Source organism: Nicotiana attenuata, chromosome 2 (assembly GCF_001879085.1).
Source record: "Nicotiana attenuata strain UT chromosome 2, NIATTr2, whole genome shotgun sequence".
Lineage (NCBI taxonomy): Eukaryota > Viridiplantae > Streptophyta > Magnoliopsida > Solanales > Solanaceae > Nicotiana > Nicotiana attenuata.
In genome coordinates, this window is record NC_031990.1 from 27,419 (window position 1) to 45,133 (window position 17,715).

General features: G+C 33.8%; 1 protein-coding gene across 1 annotated transcript; it reads left to right on the forward strand.

Annotated features, from left to right (window-relative positions):
- On the forward strand, window positions 4,644-16,914 carry LOC109242650 (calcium-transporting ATPase 4, plasma membrane-type-like). The gene is made up of 7 exons (XM_019409490.1): window positions 4,644-4,946; window positions 12,149-12,203; window positions 12,310-14,285; window positions 14,366-14,524; window positions 15,061-15,232; window positions 15,556-15,854; window positions 16,078-16,914. The coding sequence occupies exons 1-7, from the start codon at window positions 4,773-4,775 to the stop codon at window positions 16,378-16,380; spliced, it is 3,138 nt and encodes a 1,045-aa protein (XP_019265035.1). The 5' UTR covers window positions 4,644-4,772; the 3' UTR covers window positions 16,381-16,914.

Genomic DNA, 17,715 nt, shown 5'->3' on the forward strand with positions numbered 1-17,715 from the left:
GTTGGGGGAAGTGGGGTGGGGGGGTAGCAGCTGGGTATTTGCACGCGCTGCATTTTTACCTGGGAGAAAAAATTTTGTGTCAAAGTGGAACAAAAGAAATAGGGAGAAATTCAAAAATAGCCAGATTTACCACTAGTCGTTGAAAAATAGCCAAGTTTCAAAAGTCATCGAAATTTAGCCACTTTAAATCTGAGCGAAAACACTGTTCAAAATTCGAAAAAATACGCCCGCAAATTTTACGGGAGTTCCAGCATAAGTATGCTTGAACTCCCGTAAATTTTACGGGAGTTCCAGGATAACTATGCTGGAACTCCCGCAAATTTTACGGGAGTTCAAGCATAATTATGCTGGAACTCCCGCAAATTTTACGGGAGTTCCAGCAAGTATAATTGTCCACTATAATATACTGGAGTTTGGAGCACTGGTGCTCCAGTCTCCCGCAAATTTTACAGGAGTTAGCAAAGTATACCGGTCCAGCATAATATGCTGGAGTTCGTACACAAATGCACCAGAACTCCCGTATATTATACTGGACCGGTCCCTGTTGCAGCAAAATAGTGGCTATTTTTCATTGACTTGATAAACGCTGACTATTTTTCATTGACCAGTGTGAAAACTGGCTATACCATGATATTTTAACAAAAAAAATGGGGTTGGAGGACCAAAATGGAACAAGGCTGAGTTAAAGTGTCAAAATAAAAAATTGGGCCAAGTTTAATGGTGGCCTTTATAGATTGATCCAAGAGAAATGTCCCTGTCCTTTTTTTCCGTCGTCAACGGGTTTACCCCAAAAGCTTTATAATAAGAAAATCTACTCAAAAAAGTGCATAGAATTTTTTTTAATCACGATAAAGTCTCATCGTTACTTAAAAAAAATGATGAAGATTTCTTTTTCGATTCGTTCCTGGCCTCATTCAAGAATTGTTTTTGATCCAATTTGCAGGAATCAATAGGAAAGGCAAATCCCTTATGATAAAAATAACATTTGCAATTATCAAGAACTATAGACTTTAAAACGGATACCGAATATCAAAGTGGGAACCGGGAAACGAATAAAAGGAACTTTTGTAAAGACTTTTTGATGGTTTAAAGCTTTCCAAAGAAGAATCAGAAAAGTTTCCGTGATATTTACTTTTAACTGTAAAATGTATTAATTAATGTATTGAAAATGAAATGTCTTTTCTTATGGACATCATGTGGTTAATTCCATGAAATTTCTATGAAAAGAAAAACGTTATTTTCAACGTCAATGCTGCAATCAATCTAGGTATAAAATTACCACATATTTTTCAGATTGACCAATAGTCAAGAAAAATTTGACGTGGAAATAAGAACGAGGTTTCTCATTCCAATTTCTATGATACAATGTCGTTTTCCTCTCTTTTTTCTTTTGCTTGGTTGGGAAGGAAAGAAAATGGGCATTGAAAGACTTTTTTTTTTTTTTTTCCTTTTACAGATTTCAAATGGAAATTACACAGGAAATTGTAATAGAAAAATTTTCTCCTTTCATTTTCTCTTGCTATTCCTTCCTTTTTTGTTTTCTACTCGGCGTCCAGTACTGGCATTGAGCCCAAACAAATTTGAATCCGTGCCAAAATGTCTTATCTTGGGGATAAAGTGTTTTCTATCAAAACCAACTTCATTTCTTGGGCTCGACCGACGAAATATCTATTAAGAATTAAAGTGTACGTACTATCCCATCATAACCTTTGGTGGTGATATTCCTTTACCTAATTGTCAAACATGACATAAGCTTCATATACTCTCATTTAATTGTGTTCTATCAATTGTGTCCATTTTGGTAGAAAAGTTTTGCCATACCACCATTTAATATTGAGCTTTTCCCCCCCCTTCCTTTTACATGATAGTAGAGAAAGAGGGGAAGATCAAATTGAATCAACACGACTACGATTAATTACCGCTCCTCTTTTTACAGTCAAGCGGCTTCAGGAATGACAACAAAATCGATCTACTTTTATTTGGCATTCTGACCTAAGTTCCTTCAAACTCATCACAATTAGTAAAAAGCAAATATTTTTCTGAATTTAATAGCTAACAGACTCACCCTTTTTAATTAAATACTAAACTTATATCTGCATAAAAATTTGTCAGTAGCGTGCGTCTAATCTACACATCATGAGCTCTACTCTTGCTACTTACCAAAGCTTTGGGAGCTAAGAGAAAGCCAAATAGTTTAAGTGGGGAAATGGAAAAATAGAGAAAGAAAACTTACAAAGTAAACTAACTTATAAAGTGAAACTTTACCATTTAATTAATGAAAAAAGATAACAAAATAAAAAGCCAGGCACAATAACAAATAAAAGGAGACACCAGCTCTCAGTTTTGACAAATTCATTATTCCCTCCGGCCCAATTTAAGTGATTTTTTTTGTTGTTTTCACACAAATTAAGGAATTCATCTTTTAACGTTAATTAATAATATAATTGACCATATTAATTCTAATTTCTTCATTGAAGTACAACAAAATACTCCTAGGCTCTTTACTCAAAAGGCAACTTTGAAAAAAAAAAGTTAATTCTTTCTTAACATTTGAAAAAATTAAATATTATGGACCACAAGAAACTGCCAAAACATCATTTAAAGTGGACCGGAGGGAGTAATTGAATATCCTATATTGATTATTGGATTTCAATATTACTAAAAATTGGCTCCTAAGGACCAGCAGCCTTTAGGATGAATTCAATTCTGGCGGTAACCACTTTTTTGATAGCAAATAACAACTGCACACAAATTTTGAACAATAATAAAATTTGATTAAAAGTCCCCTTATAAATAAATAATACTACTAGTTCGGATCGCTGAAAAAAAAAAGATTTCTTTTCCAATTTTAAGCATGAATCATACCATAACGGTCGTACTTGTCTTGGACTTGGGCGTGCCCTTGGGATTTGGGAGGCTCATGTGACACAGACATTATATTGCTCGTTTGGGCTTTGCCATGTCCTTAGCGTTGATCAGGCTTGTGCGACGTCGGCATCATCTTGCTCATTCGGACTTGGCCGTGTCATTTTGGTCAATTAGGCTCATGCGATATCGATATTATCTTTGCTCGTTTTAGACTTGGCCGTGTCTTTTGGGTCAATCAAGCTCATGTGACACCGACATCAATTATTAATCAAACCTTTTTTCTTTAACACAACAAAATAAGAAAGAAAAAGTACGTGAGTGGGGGTATCCTTTGAAGTCAACATTTTCAATCAACTTAAATTGGAAGTTAGAAAAGATGGAAATTTCTAATTTCATTTGCCTTTTAGCCATACGAAAGTAAAACTGCGATTTACATGAAAAAAACTTGAAAATTAAATAAGTAGGGGATGGTTTATTTCTTTATTTAAAGTTAATAACACTTTAAAGAAATACAATTAACCAATGAGATCTTCTCCTTTTTGCAAAAAGTATTATGGGAACTTTCCAAAAAATTATCATTTGATCTAGTACCTTTTGATATCACACCAAAAGTATCCGATCCTAAAATTTCAATCTTTCTTTACAATTTTTCTATTTTAATTAGACATAGTGCTCTTCATGCTCCTTACCCCTACTTTTTTTTATTTTAAAATAATTTGATTTAAATACACTAATAGCTGCTTTTTTTTAATATTAGCATGCCACTCAAAAGATATTTATATATAATCTTCATAAAAATGATAATTTTTATCTTGAAACTAAGATATATTATGATAGGGTGTAGCTCCTAAACCAACAAGGGTTGTGGTTGAGCGGTAAGTACTCATTCATCCTTAACCAGAGGTTTCAGGTTTGAGCCCTGGGTATGGAGTCACCTTTGTTGGGGGGCGCTTTACCTTCCAATGTAGGACTTTCCGACTAAAATTCATATTTAATCGGGCCCAATGCGGTTACTGGATACCGGGAAACCAAACAAAAGGTGTAGCTCCTAAACTTTAGCATGTAATTCAGTCCTTTTATTAACTTTTTGAAGCAAAATAAATCATGTACAATCGAAAAACTTCTATTAGGTCCCACTAAATTTCATTAAATGCTTATTTTGAACTTAAAACACTTATAAGTAAATATAATTTTCTATATTACACGTTATTTAATGATCGAATAAAAAGATAATTATTTACAATCACAACTATGTTGATCATAATATATATAGCTTAACTGGTAAAGTCAAAATAAGCTTCAAGCCATGAAAATAAGCTTTTGCAAAAATACAGGGTAATATTACGTATAGTAGCTTAGTGCCTCAAACTGCACTTAAAAAAAAAAAAAGCTTAAATTTCTATAAAAGTAGGCCCATGGGAATACTATGCTATACGCTAATGGTAGTAGTAGTATTAATGTAGTTTTGTTTAGAAATAGTTTAAGTAAGTATGGCAAGACAGCCATGCCACAGTAGCTAATATATATGATATTATCTTTTGCACAAAAAAAAAAAAAAAAAAAAAAACTCCTGTTTTGACTTTTAGAGAAAAGTCAACAAAGGTAGGGTCAAACTAGCAATATAACCAGACTAAAGGGACTACTTTAACAAATTTGTCCTAAATCAACGCGTCTTCTATTTATAGAAAAAGAAAATAAGAAAAAGCTCGTAAACCAATCCCCGTTCAAATTTTATTCTCTCTCTAAAATTAATAGTCCAATAAAACACCAAAATAATATTTTCCTTTTTCCTGCTTCTTCTTATAAAATTTCCGGCTTAACATTTTTCTCTTACTGATATATATATATTAGCCTATTTACGTATTCATTTGATCTACGAATCTACGGTTTTATAAACATTCGCGATGTCGCTGTTGGAGCCGGAGGCGTTTGATTTGCCGGCGAAATATCCGTCGGAAGCAGCTCAGAGGAGATGGAGAGATGCTGTTTCTCTCGTTAAGAATCGCCGGCGTCGGTTCCGATATGCTCCGAATCTCGAAAAACGTGAAGAAGCTAAAGAGCTCATGGAAAAAACCAGAGTATGTTTTCATCTCCTTTTTTTTTTTGTTTTCATGCTTTCCGTGAAAATATCATGAAAATAGTCGCAGGAAAAGGAAGAGTATAGTGAAGAAGATTTAGTAATTTTTCAATATATTTTAGAGTTTTTTTCTTTAACGAGAAGAGTTTTCTTCAATGTTGAAATCTTGTGTTTTTGTTATTTTTTACTCTAAATAGATGAATAGAGATTGTTGTTAGAACAGGAAATACATACTTAATATGTCTGGTAATTAAATCAAATGTCATTGAAAGTTCTCTGGAAATCATGTAATTATGAAATTTGGAATATGATGCTCCACAAGTGCTGTACAATGTGCGTTGATACTTGTAAATTTTATTTTGAATAGAATATAAACCTGAAAATGAGTTCGAATTCGATTTCGCTTATGATAACTGAGAAGATTTACATACTTTTTGAAAAACTTTATAGAACTGATTTTGAAATCCGAAATCGAGATATTTTTTTTTGATATTTTATAGTGAAATACCTTTACATTACTGGGAAGAACATCGGAAATGTTTATGGCGTGCTTGATCAGTTTGATACAATATGCTTGAATAGTTGTACATTTCATTGGTAGAGATGGAGACAGATCATCTCTTTTATTTTTGTTTTCCGAGAAATAAGGCGGAATGAGCTCAATTATGATCTGTGTAGAAGATTTACCTTTTTTTTTTGAAACTTTCTACTAGTTTTTTTTTGGATCGGTAAGAATTTTCGGCTTTGAAATCTCGTTTCCATTTGAACTTCTCTTTGTTTTTTTAACGTCTAAATAAATAGACGATTAGATATTCTAGCTAGAACGTTAATACATGATAAATGAGTAATACTTCATAACAATGGTACCTTGTGCCAAAATATATGTACATTGATGGAAAACACCGAAAATTGTTATGGAAATGTTAACATTTCTCCTGCTCTGTAAATCTCATCCTTTTTCATGTCCAAAATATTTTACAATATTTTCAACCACAGAAAATTTATCACAGATCCGCCTTTTATTTTTGGATTTATCGTTATATACAATCTGATTACATTATGTATTTTTTATACAATCAGTGTAAAAAACCTGTTATATAAGTTACTTAAATATTTATTTTAAGTTCTATTAAATAAAATTACTTGCAATTAGATGTGATGTGTAAAAAAAAATTCTATGCGATCATCACATAAAACTTAATTTGTCAAAAAGTTCGTTTTTTCAACAATATATAAAATGAGAGTGTATACATGGTAAAAGATCTTATGAAATCCACCATTAGTAGTGCTTCAGCACTTTCCATATTTGATTCGTATTATTATATTTCCTTTCTACAATGACATATTCTTGTTTGACTTTTCGGATGCGATTAGTTAGAAAATTGTTGGTCCTTTTTCTTTTTTGGATTCTCCGCTGGACTATCTTCCACTTGCGAGCAAATTACTTTTAATATGGAGGATAAATAGAAACAAAAACCTGGATCTTACATGAGGGAAGACTGAAAGATGTAAACTTTTCCCAATATTCTTTATAATTTCTTAAAAAGTATATCTATTAAAAATTTATAAACAATTATATTAAAGTTAAATACAAAAATGAATATGAGAGTTTCATAGAAAACATTTGTGTCAGTTAAAAACCAGATCTGGTTAGGCAAATGAATTAGTTTATGTTTAATTTCTTAATTAATGCAACAACAACAAATTTTAAATTTTCCGTTAATAAATGATTTATTATAAATATATTCTAGCTTTATGATAGAACTATTCGTTGGTCAGCAAGTCAAACACAATATTTAGTACTCCATCTATTCACTTTTACTAGTCCTCTTTCAATTTTTTACGTCCCATAAAAACTAATAATAATTGTATAGTCAGACAACCATTTACTATAAAAGCCAAGTTTCTTTATGAAATCAATTTTCATGATATTTTTTAAATATATTTTTTATAACAACACTATGCTATAATATCCAAAAAAATCTGGAACGGGTGAGGCTTTTATAGAGAAGTTTGACTGTAGTATGTATTTTACCATATAACCCCTAATAATTATAGTATTTCAAAAACTCTTGAAAAATAATTTGAAAATGAGTAATTAATGATAAGGGTAAAACAAGATCAAAAGAATTATCTTTCTCTTGATTTGCTAAAATGAATAAATATAAGTGAAAATATATTTTTTATACTGTAGATAAGTAAAAATGAACCGAGGTAGTAATTTTTTATTGACAAACTAGTTAGACTTTATTAATGGGGACTAATTTCCTGCTGCTGCTGCTAAATGCAATGACTTTTTGGAGGAAAATGAGGCCCTCGTCATTTTGGTCTAGATTCTAGAGGCAAAATAACTGACCGTAGCCTTACGTTATTATGATTATCTATATCTACCAGTGTAGGGTACTGTTTTGGTGTTGTGGGCTGCCTAACAATTGGATAATGCATTGGTGGTTTACGGGGACCATCTAAAAATTTACAATCACGGTAGTTCAGTAAAGAGATGAACTTATTCCCTTTTTTATTGAGGCCCCCCTTTTGAGTTTGGGTTTAGGTAACTTGCCAGCATAATATGTTCTGTTGTTGATAAAAAGGGTTCTTCCATATTTGCTCGCAGCTTAATTTAAGTGACAAAAGTTTGAGGAATTTATGACTTAGCCATCGTTTGGATATAAATTTAGTTAAAACTTAAAAAAAGTGTTTGTGAAGTTGTATTGAGAAATAATTTTCTGAACTTGTTGTGTTTGGATATGCATTTTACTTGAAATAATATTAATATTTTATGACTGGAAAAAAATATTCACTTGGAAACTAAAAATTTTTCTTTAAATTTTTTTCGGAAACTGATCAAACTTGATGAACAAATAGTATTTTTTTAAAAATAACCCAAATCTATGTTTAACGGGAACTTAGATTATTGAACTTAATATTTACATGGAGATTGAAGCCTGGTATTTATCTTGGAGGGGGGGAGGTGGGGGAAGGTGGGGTTCATATTTACCTTAGATTGTTTTGCCTTTAGGACACATGCTTTGTTTCCCCATTAAAGTGTGTTGTCAAACATTGCTTAACGTCATTGTCATTAAATTAGCTTGATTAATTCTTACGTACTTATAAATGGTTGTGTTAATTCTGTGCCTAAAACGTTATAAGGATTTGAGATCTTTTAGCTGCCTTCTTAATCATACTTATGGTCTGCCCCATTATTTCTAAACTTACAAAAAAAACTTATGGTCTGCCGCATTTCTGAAGAAACACAAAGCCACTGTTAATTGTACGGTGAGTATGGTAATTTCAACTTTCAAAATTGGACTTCACAAGACTGCAGTAGTTGCCGCACAATGTGCTCTTTTCCTCTATGTACACTTCAATTTGCATGCAGAAAGCAGTCCATATCTCATCTCTGGAAGAGCAGTAGAGCTCAATAGCTCATCTGCTGAGTAGATGAGTACAAAATAAGTCTGTTCTTATCTGCACTGCCACATGCTTATTACTCCCTTCGTCTCATTTTATATGAAATATAACTTAGAAGTCTGTTCTTATGTGCACTACCAGATGCTTATTACTCCCTTCATCCCATTTTATATGAAATTTACCTTGGTATGAGTTTAAGAAAGCAAAAGAGATTTTTTAAATTTGTAATCTAAAATAAGTTATAATAATTTTATGTGTCATCTCAGCAAGGATAAATAAAAAGTTTGTAGTTAAAAAAATTTCTATATAAAAGATTCTTTTTGGGACAACATCAAATATGATGTAGTTAATGTAGTGCCAAAAAATGTCAAAAGTGTAGCTACTGAACATTTGGTCAGCAGCGAAATTTCCTTGAAACTTCCTTCTGACATTGACATTTCTTCTAGCATCATAGGAGTGGCAGTGCAAATTGCTCTTTCCAGGCATCAATTCGCATGGAGATAACAAACCATACCTCATCTCTGATAGAGCTTAAAAGAAGTTTGTTCTTTTGTGGTCACGCACATGCTTAAATTATACTATTAGGAGCTTTCTCCTGGCTAAAAGAACCTTTGAGTGAGGTTTGGGTTCTGAATAATGGGTTTTAGGATTTTAGAATTGGAGAAACAGTACGGAATACGTCGTAGTTAATGTAGTGCCAAAATGGTCAAAATCTAGCTAATTAACACGTAGTCAGCAGCGAAATTTCCTTGTGACATTGACATTGAATAGTATACTAAGAAGTACAGAAGGAGACGGGTGACCCGAAATAAAATATCTTTTGAGGCTTTGCTGGCAGTTTGGCCCCATCTGCAGTTTTTTGTTTGTCCCACCAAGAAGTGTTTCGTTTGTTTTGCCTAACCGTTGGTTGCCACATGGAACATCAATTCCTACTTCTCGTATTTCTCTTAATAAAAAATTCCACCACTGTTATATTCTTGTTGTCTGTGACTCTAAATTTTTTCCTTTTGATAAAGAAAACATAAACAATTGGTATTCTGTGACCGTAAGAGAATGTTTAAAAAGCCATCTTGGAAATAGATTTGGGTGTAATTGGGTATAATTATACAGTTTGACATATTTATTTGGCTAAGTAATTACTTGGTCAGCATGAAATTGAGTGTAATTGGAGCGGTGTAATTACACTCTCCGATTCTCAAGGGGAGGTGAGAATTGGTGGTAATACACTGTGTAATTACAGGGTTACTTTTTAGTTTCTTTCCTTTTTGTTTTTATTTTAATTTATTTTCTTTATAACTTTTTATTTCTATTATTTTAATTTTTTAATTTTATTTTACTTTATAATTTCTTTTAAAATTTTAAAATATTTTTTTCTTTGTACCATTATTTAAATTTTATTTCTCTACCTTTACTTGTGATTCTATGTAATTGCTTATATTTTATTTTTTATTTATTTTATTATTCTATTTTTTAAAACTACACCTCCTAATATTAGAAATAATGAGTCATGCAATTAAAGAGGAATTTCGTTGTTGAATGTAGTTATAAACTTATTATGTTTCCTAATCTTAAGTTATAGTGGAACTTACTATTATTATATTGAAATTTGGCATATGTTAGACTATTTTTTTAGATTTTGAAATTGTGTTATATTCATGGTTCTGATTTACTTGATTTAGTAGTATTGACTCACATTGCATGTCGCTCATTTTTTTAGTTAGAATTGATAGATTAGTTCTGTCAAACATTTGAATAATGTTATGACATTATATTTATAAATATTATTTTATTTTATCAAACATGAACTCCATGATGTTCTTACAAAACGTATAATTTTTAGTTTTTGTAAGCATCTAAATTAAATATTATTAATTTGAATATGTATATAAATTATTTTTACAATATTACTTATAAATATATCATTACTAATTAATTGTATATTCACGAAAAAAACATACATCTTAAATACCAAATATAATATCATTTATACTTATAAAAATTTATGGCATATATTTATTATATTAACTTTTCTGATAATTACTTCATTTAAAATTTAATGTAACTGCGTAATTACACTTGTGCACCAAACAGTAAACATGTAATTACACTATGACAAACAAACATGTCGTCGTAATTACATAACTGTGTAATTACTAGGTTGTGTAATTACTACCCTAGTAATTACACCAAATTCAATTACCCGGTGGCTTTCCAAACAGACCCTAAATTGTATTCTTTGACGTATAACATCCCATATTCCTTGTCTGGACTATTTTACTTCTCGACCATCTAATCACATGATAGCTAGAAAAGTCTTTGGGTTTACCTTATTAAATAAAATAAATGTCTCAGGAAAAAGGGTATCCGTTAAGGTGGGTGGAGCTGATGTTCAAATCACTAGGTTTTCATCTGTCTAAGTTTTGGCGGGTAGAGTTACCCGTACTTGTGGAAGGCACCAAGTATCGTAAGATAGCCTAGTTGTGCGGAAGGTGGTCCAAACACTTGCGTCATAAAATATACATAAGAGAAAAGAAAAGAGAAGAGAAACAGGACAGTCACGTACAAAAAAATACACAGTAGCTGACATGTGAATGCTTTATGCTTTGAACAAAATGCTCAACAAACTACATGTTATATCTATAGTAACATTTGTTCCTTTTTGTGTAAATTATACAAAACTAGTGCATTCAAAGCTACTATGCCATCCTGCAAGTTGCAAGCTGCAAGAAGACAGAAAACTTGAAAAAAGTAACAGGGTTGAGACGTTTCTACAAACAAAGGAAAATCAAATAAGTACCATCATCACCGTAATGCATAATTATCATAACACTGCAAAAAAGGTCTCTTGACATGCAAAGATTTGAAAGAGAAAAAAAAAGATTTGTTCAATCTAAGTGATGATTTGCCTGTATTGCTGTTTTGTTCCATGTAAGTTGCTGCTTCAGTTTTTTGAGATACTCCTATGCCGGCAACAACCGCATCCCTCCGACAGTGCACATTGAACGATGATGTTTTTCTTCCCTGATCTGGGGCGGGTGGCCGGGTGCACTACGGATTCGGCTGAACTAGTTGTTTTGACTCAAACCTTATATATGTGCTAAGAAATCTATTAAACATGTTCAAATATTAAATTTTGAATCGGCAACTCAAAAGGTCAGTGGGTTTAGTGACATCCTGGTCTCATAAAACTCAAATCTTAAATCCGCCTCTGCCCTCACCCATAATATGACCTTGTTATTGCAATTCTTCAACAATCAGCCTGCTATAGTTATTTTAAAGTTTATCCTTTTGATCTGTCACTACAAAAAGCATTAGTATGTAGACATAAAGTGTTATATTGTGTTAATGTCTAGTTGTCACTTGATATTGAAAAAATTATATAATGGTCATTTGGAAAACACTACTTTTGTTAATAAAAGCAGTTGATTCTTGGCATCATCCATATCTTATGACACTAAGAATGATCGGTGTATCATTTTACTGAGAACCTGAATCATTTTGCTGTCACTTTGCTGTTCAAGTACAATAGTTGAGTTCCCTAATCAGAGCAATCCTGTGACAAAACTAATGAATCATTTTGCTGTTAAAATACTATAGTTGAGTTCCCTAATCAGAGCAATCTTGTGACAAAACTATGTTGTCTCGTCATGGAACTAATGATATAACTGGAAAGCGTGGGTTTGGTCATTGATTTTGGTAACCATACTATGGAGGACTGTGTTGGTGACTGATATAACTTCTCTAATCTTGTATACTGAGCAAGCTACATTTCTTACCACATGCAATTTCCAGGAAAAGATTCGAGTTGGTTTCATGGCTTATATGGCAGCACTCAAGTTCATTGATGGTACAATTTGCTCATATCTTCAGTTTATTTTTTAACTCATTAAAACATGTAGCTGCTCCGCAAGTTTCTTTCTGCTTTTTCTCATTTCATTTCTATTCTTTTACAGCTGGTGATCATGGTAGGCCTTCTGACCTGGTCAGAGAAGATATAGGGGCTGAACTGGCAAAAGACTTGCCAGAAGAAGCTCGAGCTGCTGGCTTTGGAATTAACCCTGATAAACTTGCATCTATAGTTGGTTCCTATGATATAAAAACCTTAAAGAAACTTGGAGGTGTTGAAGGGCTTGCAGGTAAATTGAAAGTCTCATCAAACGAAGGAGTCAAATCTAGTGATGTGGCTGTGAGACAAAATATATATGGATCAAACAAATTCACCGAGAAACCTTTTAGAAGTTTTTGGACATTCGTGTGGGAGGCTCTGCATGATTTAACTCTCGTCATCCTGATAGTTTGTGCTGTTGTTTCCATTGGTGTCGGACTTGCTACTGAAGGGTGGCCAAAAGGAACGTATGATGGTTTAGGAATTCTACTCAGCATATTCTTGGTAGTCTTTGTTACTGCGGTTAGTGACTATAGGCAGTCGTTGCAGTTCAGGGATTTGGATAAGGAGAAGAAAAAGATATCCATCCAGGTCACAAGAGATGGATCAAGGCAGAAGGTTTCCATTTATGACTTGGTGGTTGGTGATGTAGTTCACTTATCTATTGGAGATCTTGTTCCGGCTGATGGAATATTCATATCAGGATATAGCTTGCTAATTGATCAATCGAGCTTGTCTGGTGAGAGTGTGCCAGTAAGCATATATGAAAAAAGACCTTTTCTTCTATCAGGAACCAAAGTACAAGATGGTTCAGCTAAGATGCTAGTGACCACTGTTGGTATGAGAACTGAATGGGGTAAGCTTATGGAAACTCTTAGCGAAGGAGGAGAAGATGAGACTCCTCTACAAGTTAAGCTGAATGGTGTTGCCACTATTATTGGAAAGATAGGGCTGGGATTTGCTGTGGTGACCTTTCTTGTGTTAATAGTCAGATTTATGGTGGATAAAGCTACTCACCATCAATTCACCATATGGTCTTCCAGTGATGCATTAACTCTTCTAAATTACTTTGCCACCGCTGTAACTATAATCGTTGTTGCAGTTCCTGAAGGACTACCTCTGGCTGTCACACTGAGCCTTGCATTTGCAATGAAAAAGTTAATGGATAATAAAGCATTAGTGAGGCATCTTTCTGCTTGTGAGACAATGGGTTCAGCATCTTGCATCTGCACGGATAAGACAGGAACACTAACAACAAACCATATGGTAGTAAATAAAATATGGATTTGTGGAAAGGCTAAAAAGGTAGAAAATGGTGCAGGTGGAGATGCAATAACGGATATATCAGAAAGTGCACTGGAGTTTCTTTTGCAGGCAATATTTCATAATACAGGAGCTGAGGTGGTTAAAGACAAGGATGGAAAGAAATCTGTTCTGGGTACACCCACAGAATCTGCAATATTAGAATACGGATTACTTCTTGGTGATATTGATGATAGAAAAAAGGATTGTAATATGCTGAAGGTTGAACCATTCAATTCAGCAAAGAAAAGAATGTCAGTGCTTGTTGCTCTTCCTGATGGCAATACCCGTGCTTTCTGCAAGGGTGCATCTGAGATAGTTTTGAAAATGTGTGACAGGTTTATTGATTCTAATGGTGAAATTGTTGATATGTCAGAAGAACATGTTACAAACATCATGGGTGTCATTAAGGAGTTTGCTGATGAAGCCTTGCGTACTCTTTGCTTGGCTTTCAAGGATATCGAAGATGGTTATCAAGAAAATAATATCCCCGATAGTGGCTACATATTGGTAGCAGTAGTTGGAATCAAAGATCCAGTTCGCCCTGGGGTTAAAGAGGCAGTTAAAACTTGTTTAGCTGCTGGAATTACTGTAAGGATGGTCACAGGGGACAATATTAATACGGCCATAGCTATTGCTAAAGAATGTGGTATACTAACTGCTGATGGTTTGGCCATTGAAGGCCCAGAATTTCGCAACAAAAGTCCTGATGAAATGAGGCAAATACTTCCTAGAATTCAGGTGTGCTTTTCATTGCTTTTTTGAACATCCTTCTCTTTGAATACAGTTTGCTGAAAATGTGCTTTATATATTGTATGCAGGTTATGGCTCGATCATCCCCTACAGACAAGCATGTGCTGGTAAAGAATTTAAGAGGCATGTTTAGAGAAGTTGTCGCCGTTACTGGTGATGGCACAAATGATGCCCCTGCTCTGCATGAGTCAGATATTGGACTGGCCATGGGTATAGCAGGAACAGAGGTTTGTACATATGCTCCTGCTCTGGGTTGATATGGTCATATATACCATTTTCCTGTTGCATGCTCCAGTTTGAAGGTTTTTTCCTTCACTTTTCATATATGGGCATAAGCATGCTTAAATTCTCTTACCAATTGCAGTCTTCTTTATATTCTATATTTTTAATATCCATGATACATTAACTATCTCATCGATGCTTGAAGCTGCCTGCTTGAATATTCCTTTTCATCTTTCTTTTCAATATCATCTCACCAAAATAGTAAGCTTAAGCATTCAATTGATCACCTAGAACTCATTAATTTCCAACACATAAGTAGAACTTGTTTTTTCCTGTGTATGTGATTTTAGTCAACATTTGCTGGGAAAATTCTACAAACCGTCCGTATGCATTTTAGCTTTTTTGTTTCTCCTGAAAAAGTGTCACATGTTCAAGCGGTTTATTATGGTTGTTTGTTAGATCTTACCTAGATTAGTACTTGGTACATATTGAAACTTTAAAGCTGTCTCTGATCTTCACTTTTTTCAAATTACATTATCAGGTTGCAAAAGAAAGTGCCGATATTATAGTGCTTGATGACAACTTCAGGACAATTGTGAATGTGGCTAAATGGGGCCGTTCTGTATATATAAACATTCAAAAATTCGTGCAATTCCAGTTGACTGTCAATGTTGTGGCTCTGATGATCAATTTTATTTCTGCATGCGCCTCAGGTATTCATTGCTTTGATTGAGTTCATTCAATTTTTTTCTTGCCATATTAAAGAATCAAAACTCACTCTCAGAGACAGAAGGGGGGGGGGGGGGTAGAGGGGGGGAGAGAGAATGGGCACGGAATTTTAGAAATAAAGAATTTTTTTTAAACTTACGGTCTTAAACAAGTCATTGGTTTTTGTGTGGTTATAAATCATCTCCTTAAGAGTAAAATGAGAAGCTTAAAGTTAAATTGTTTGTAAATATAAAAAGGTATCATTCTTTTTGGGACAGAATAAAAAGGAAATAGTATCTGAATACTTATCTGCTGCAACAACTTTCAGGATCTGCTCCTCTCACTGCTGTTCAGCTGCTTTGGGTCAACCTTATCATGGATACTCTAGGTGCATTGGCACTGGCCACTGAACCACCCCATGATGGACTAATGAGTCGGCCTCCTGTTGGAAGGGATGTGAGTTTCATTACAAAGACAATGTGGAGAAACATAATAGGACACAGTATCTACCAGCTGGCTATACTCTTAGCCTTCAACTTTGCCGGAAAGCAGATTTTGAGACTTGAAGGTTCAGATGCTACAAAAATCCAGAATACCTTCATTTTTAACACCTTTGTGTTTTGTCAGGTATGTATTTTATATTCAGTTATTTATTCTATCAAGCCAGCTTTTATCTTGAGCACTGTATCTATATACCAGTAGCAGTCCTTTTCAGTTCATTCTTTAGTGCTGTGTACTAGTGTAACGAAAACCCGATATAGAAGATACCAAATTCTATTGAAAAGTGGATTTGCATTCTCATACGGAAGGACCTTCACTAGCCATCTGACTCTTGATTGGTTTTGTACAGGTGTTCAACGAAATAAACAGTCGTGATATGGAGAAGATAAACATTTTCCGTGGCATTTTTAGCAGCTGGATTTTCTTAGGAGTCATGTTTGCGACAGTTGTTTTCCAAGTTATCATCGTCGAGTTCTTAGGCACTTTTGCCAGCACTACACCACTTAACTGGCAACTATGGCTGATCAGTGTCTTGATTGGTGCTGCAAGCTTGATTGTTGCTGTTATTTTGAAGTTGATCCCTGTCGAAAAGGAGACTTCTAAGCACCATGACGGCTATGATCTGCTACCAAGTGGTCCAGAACTTGCCTAGGAGTGTGGTAATCAGATTCTTAAGAGATATATGGTTTGCTTGGTCGAACTTCGGATGCTACTAGACCTGTTTGAGCCTTTGAGGTGAGAACGAAAACAAAACAAATGGAAAGAAATACAAAATAAAGACTTAAAAAACAGCTAAATTTACCATCTAACCTCCAAGTTCCACTTGAAAGTTCTTGGTCGATTCTCGTCTCTTTTTGTGCACAGGTGCTTGAGAAGTTGGGAATTCATTATTTGTTTGATGGAAAAGCTACTTTTCTTTCTTTTTGGTTTGTGAAGAAAATATTCATGAGAAGACCAGATTTTGAAACTTTGCACTCTCGTTGGTTACGTAATGCTCTGGAAGTGTTTATAGGTTGAAACAATTGAAATGAGAGGAGTAATTTCCTGCTTGATCCACTGTTATGTTTTGACAAATTCTCACTCGGATTTAACATTTCTTTGCCTTCTCGTCTATTTGTTCATCCCCAAGCTTTCTCCAATACATTACTTTGTTATTCCTCTTGAGATTCATTTATTTTTTTAATGCATTTCATTCGTTTATCTAGTGATGGTTGTTTTTGGTCGAACCATCCGGTTCCCGAAGTTCACTGTCCCACTAATATGGATTTGTATCGAGCAGGCCTACTAAGGTGGTACAATTCTCTTATGCAAAGATTCTCTATTCAATGGATTTGAAACTGCGATCTTTTGTTAAGGATGAAGATATCCTACTCGTTGAACTTCTTTTAAGTACTTATAGAGTTTGAAGGCAACACATGAAAAGCTAATGTTTCGTTTTATTTCTCATCCTAGTCTTTCACAACATGCATGTTTACTTCTTTTGTTAGGTCTAGATTTCTTCACTAAGATCTTCCCAATATTATATAGGAGTCTATCCACCCAATTTCTTGAATGTCCAAATTTATTTATATTCACGAATATATTCATGAATTATGAATATAGTCTAGTTACACAAAAAGATAAAATGAAAGTATAAGGGACAAATGTGTTCATTCGTCAATAAAATTATACTTTACTAGGTTTGGACCACAAAACTGGAAATGCTTACATAATATTTGGAGAGAGAGAAGTGATAGAACTACATGTTACTCCACTATCAAAGCGATGTTACTAAGCTAAAATATTACTGAAAAATGGTGGCGTAGTAAATGCATGTGTATATGTTCTCTACAAGGTTTTTTCATTTGTCACTTTGAGTGCAGATGGTTAAAAGTTGGGAAATAAATAGTTTTATTCTGAATGTTGTGAAATAAAATTTAGAAGATGAGATCCAGATCTTGGATATTATTGTGGCTTGTGCAGTGAAAAGTGTGTAGTCATTTAGAGT

Coding starts and splice junctions, on each gene's coding strand:
- LOC109242650 (XM_019409490.1), top strand. CDS start 4,773: ATGTCGCTGTTGGAGCCGGAGGCGTTTGATTTGCCGGCGAAATATCCG. Junction 12,204..12,309: donor AGCACTCAAGTTCATTGATG/GTACAATTTGCT, acceptor ATTCTTTTACAG/CTGGTGATCATGGTAGGCCT. Junction 14,525..15,060: donor TGGGTATAGCAGGAACAGAG/GTTTGTACATAT, acceptor TTACATTATCAG/GTTGCAAAAGAAAGTGCCGA.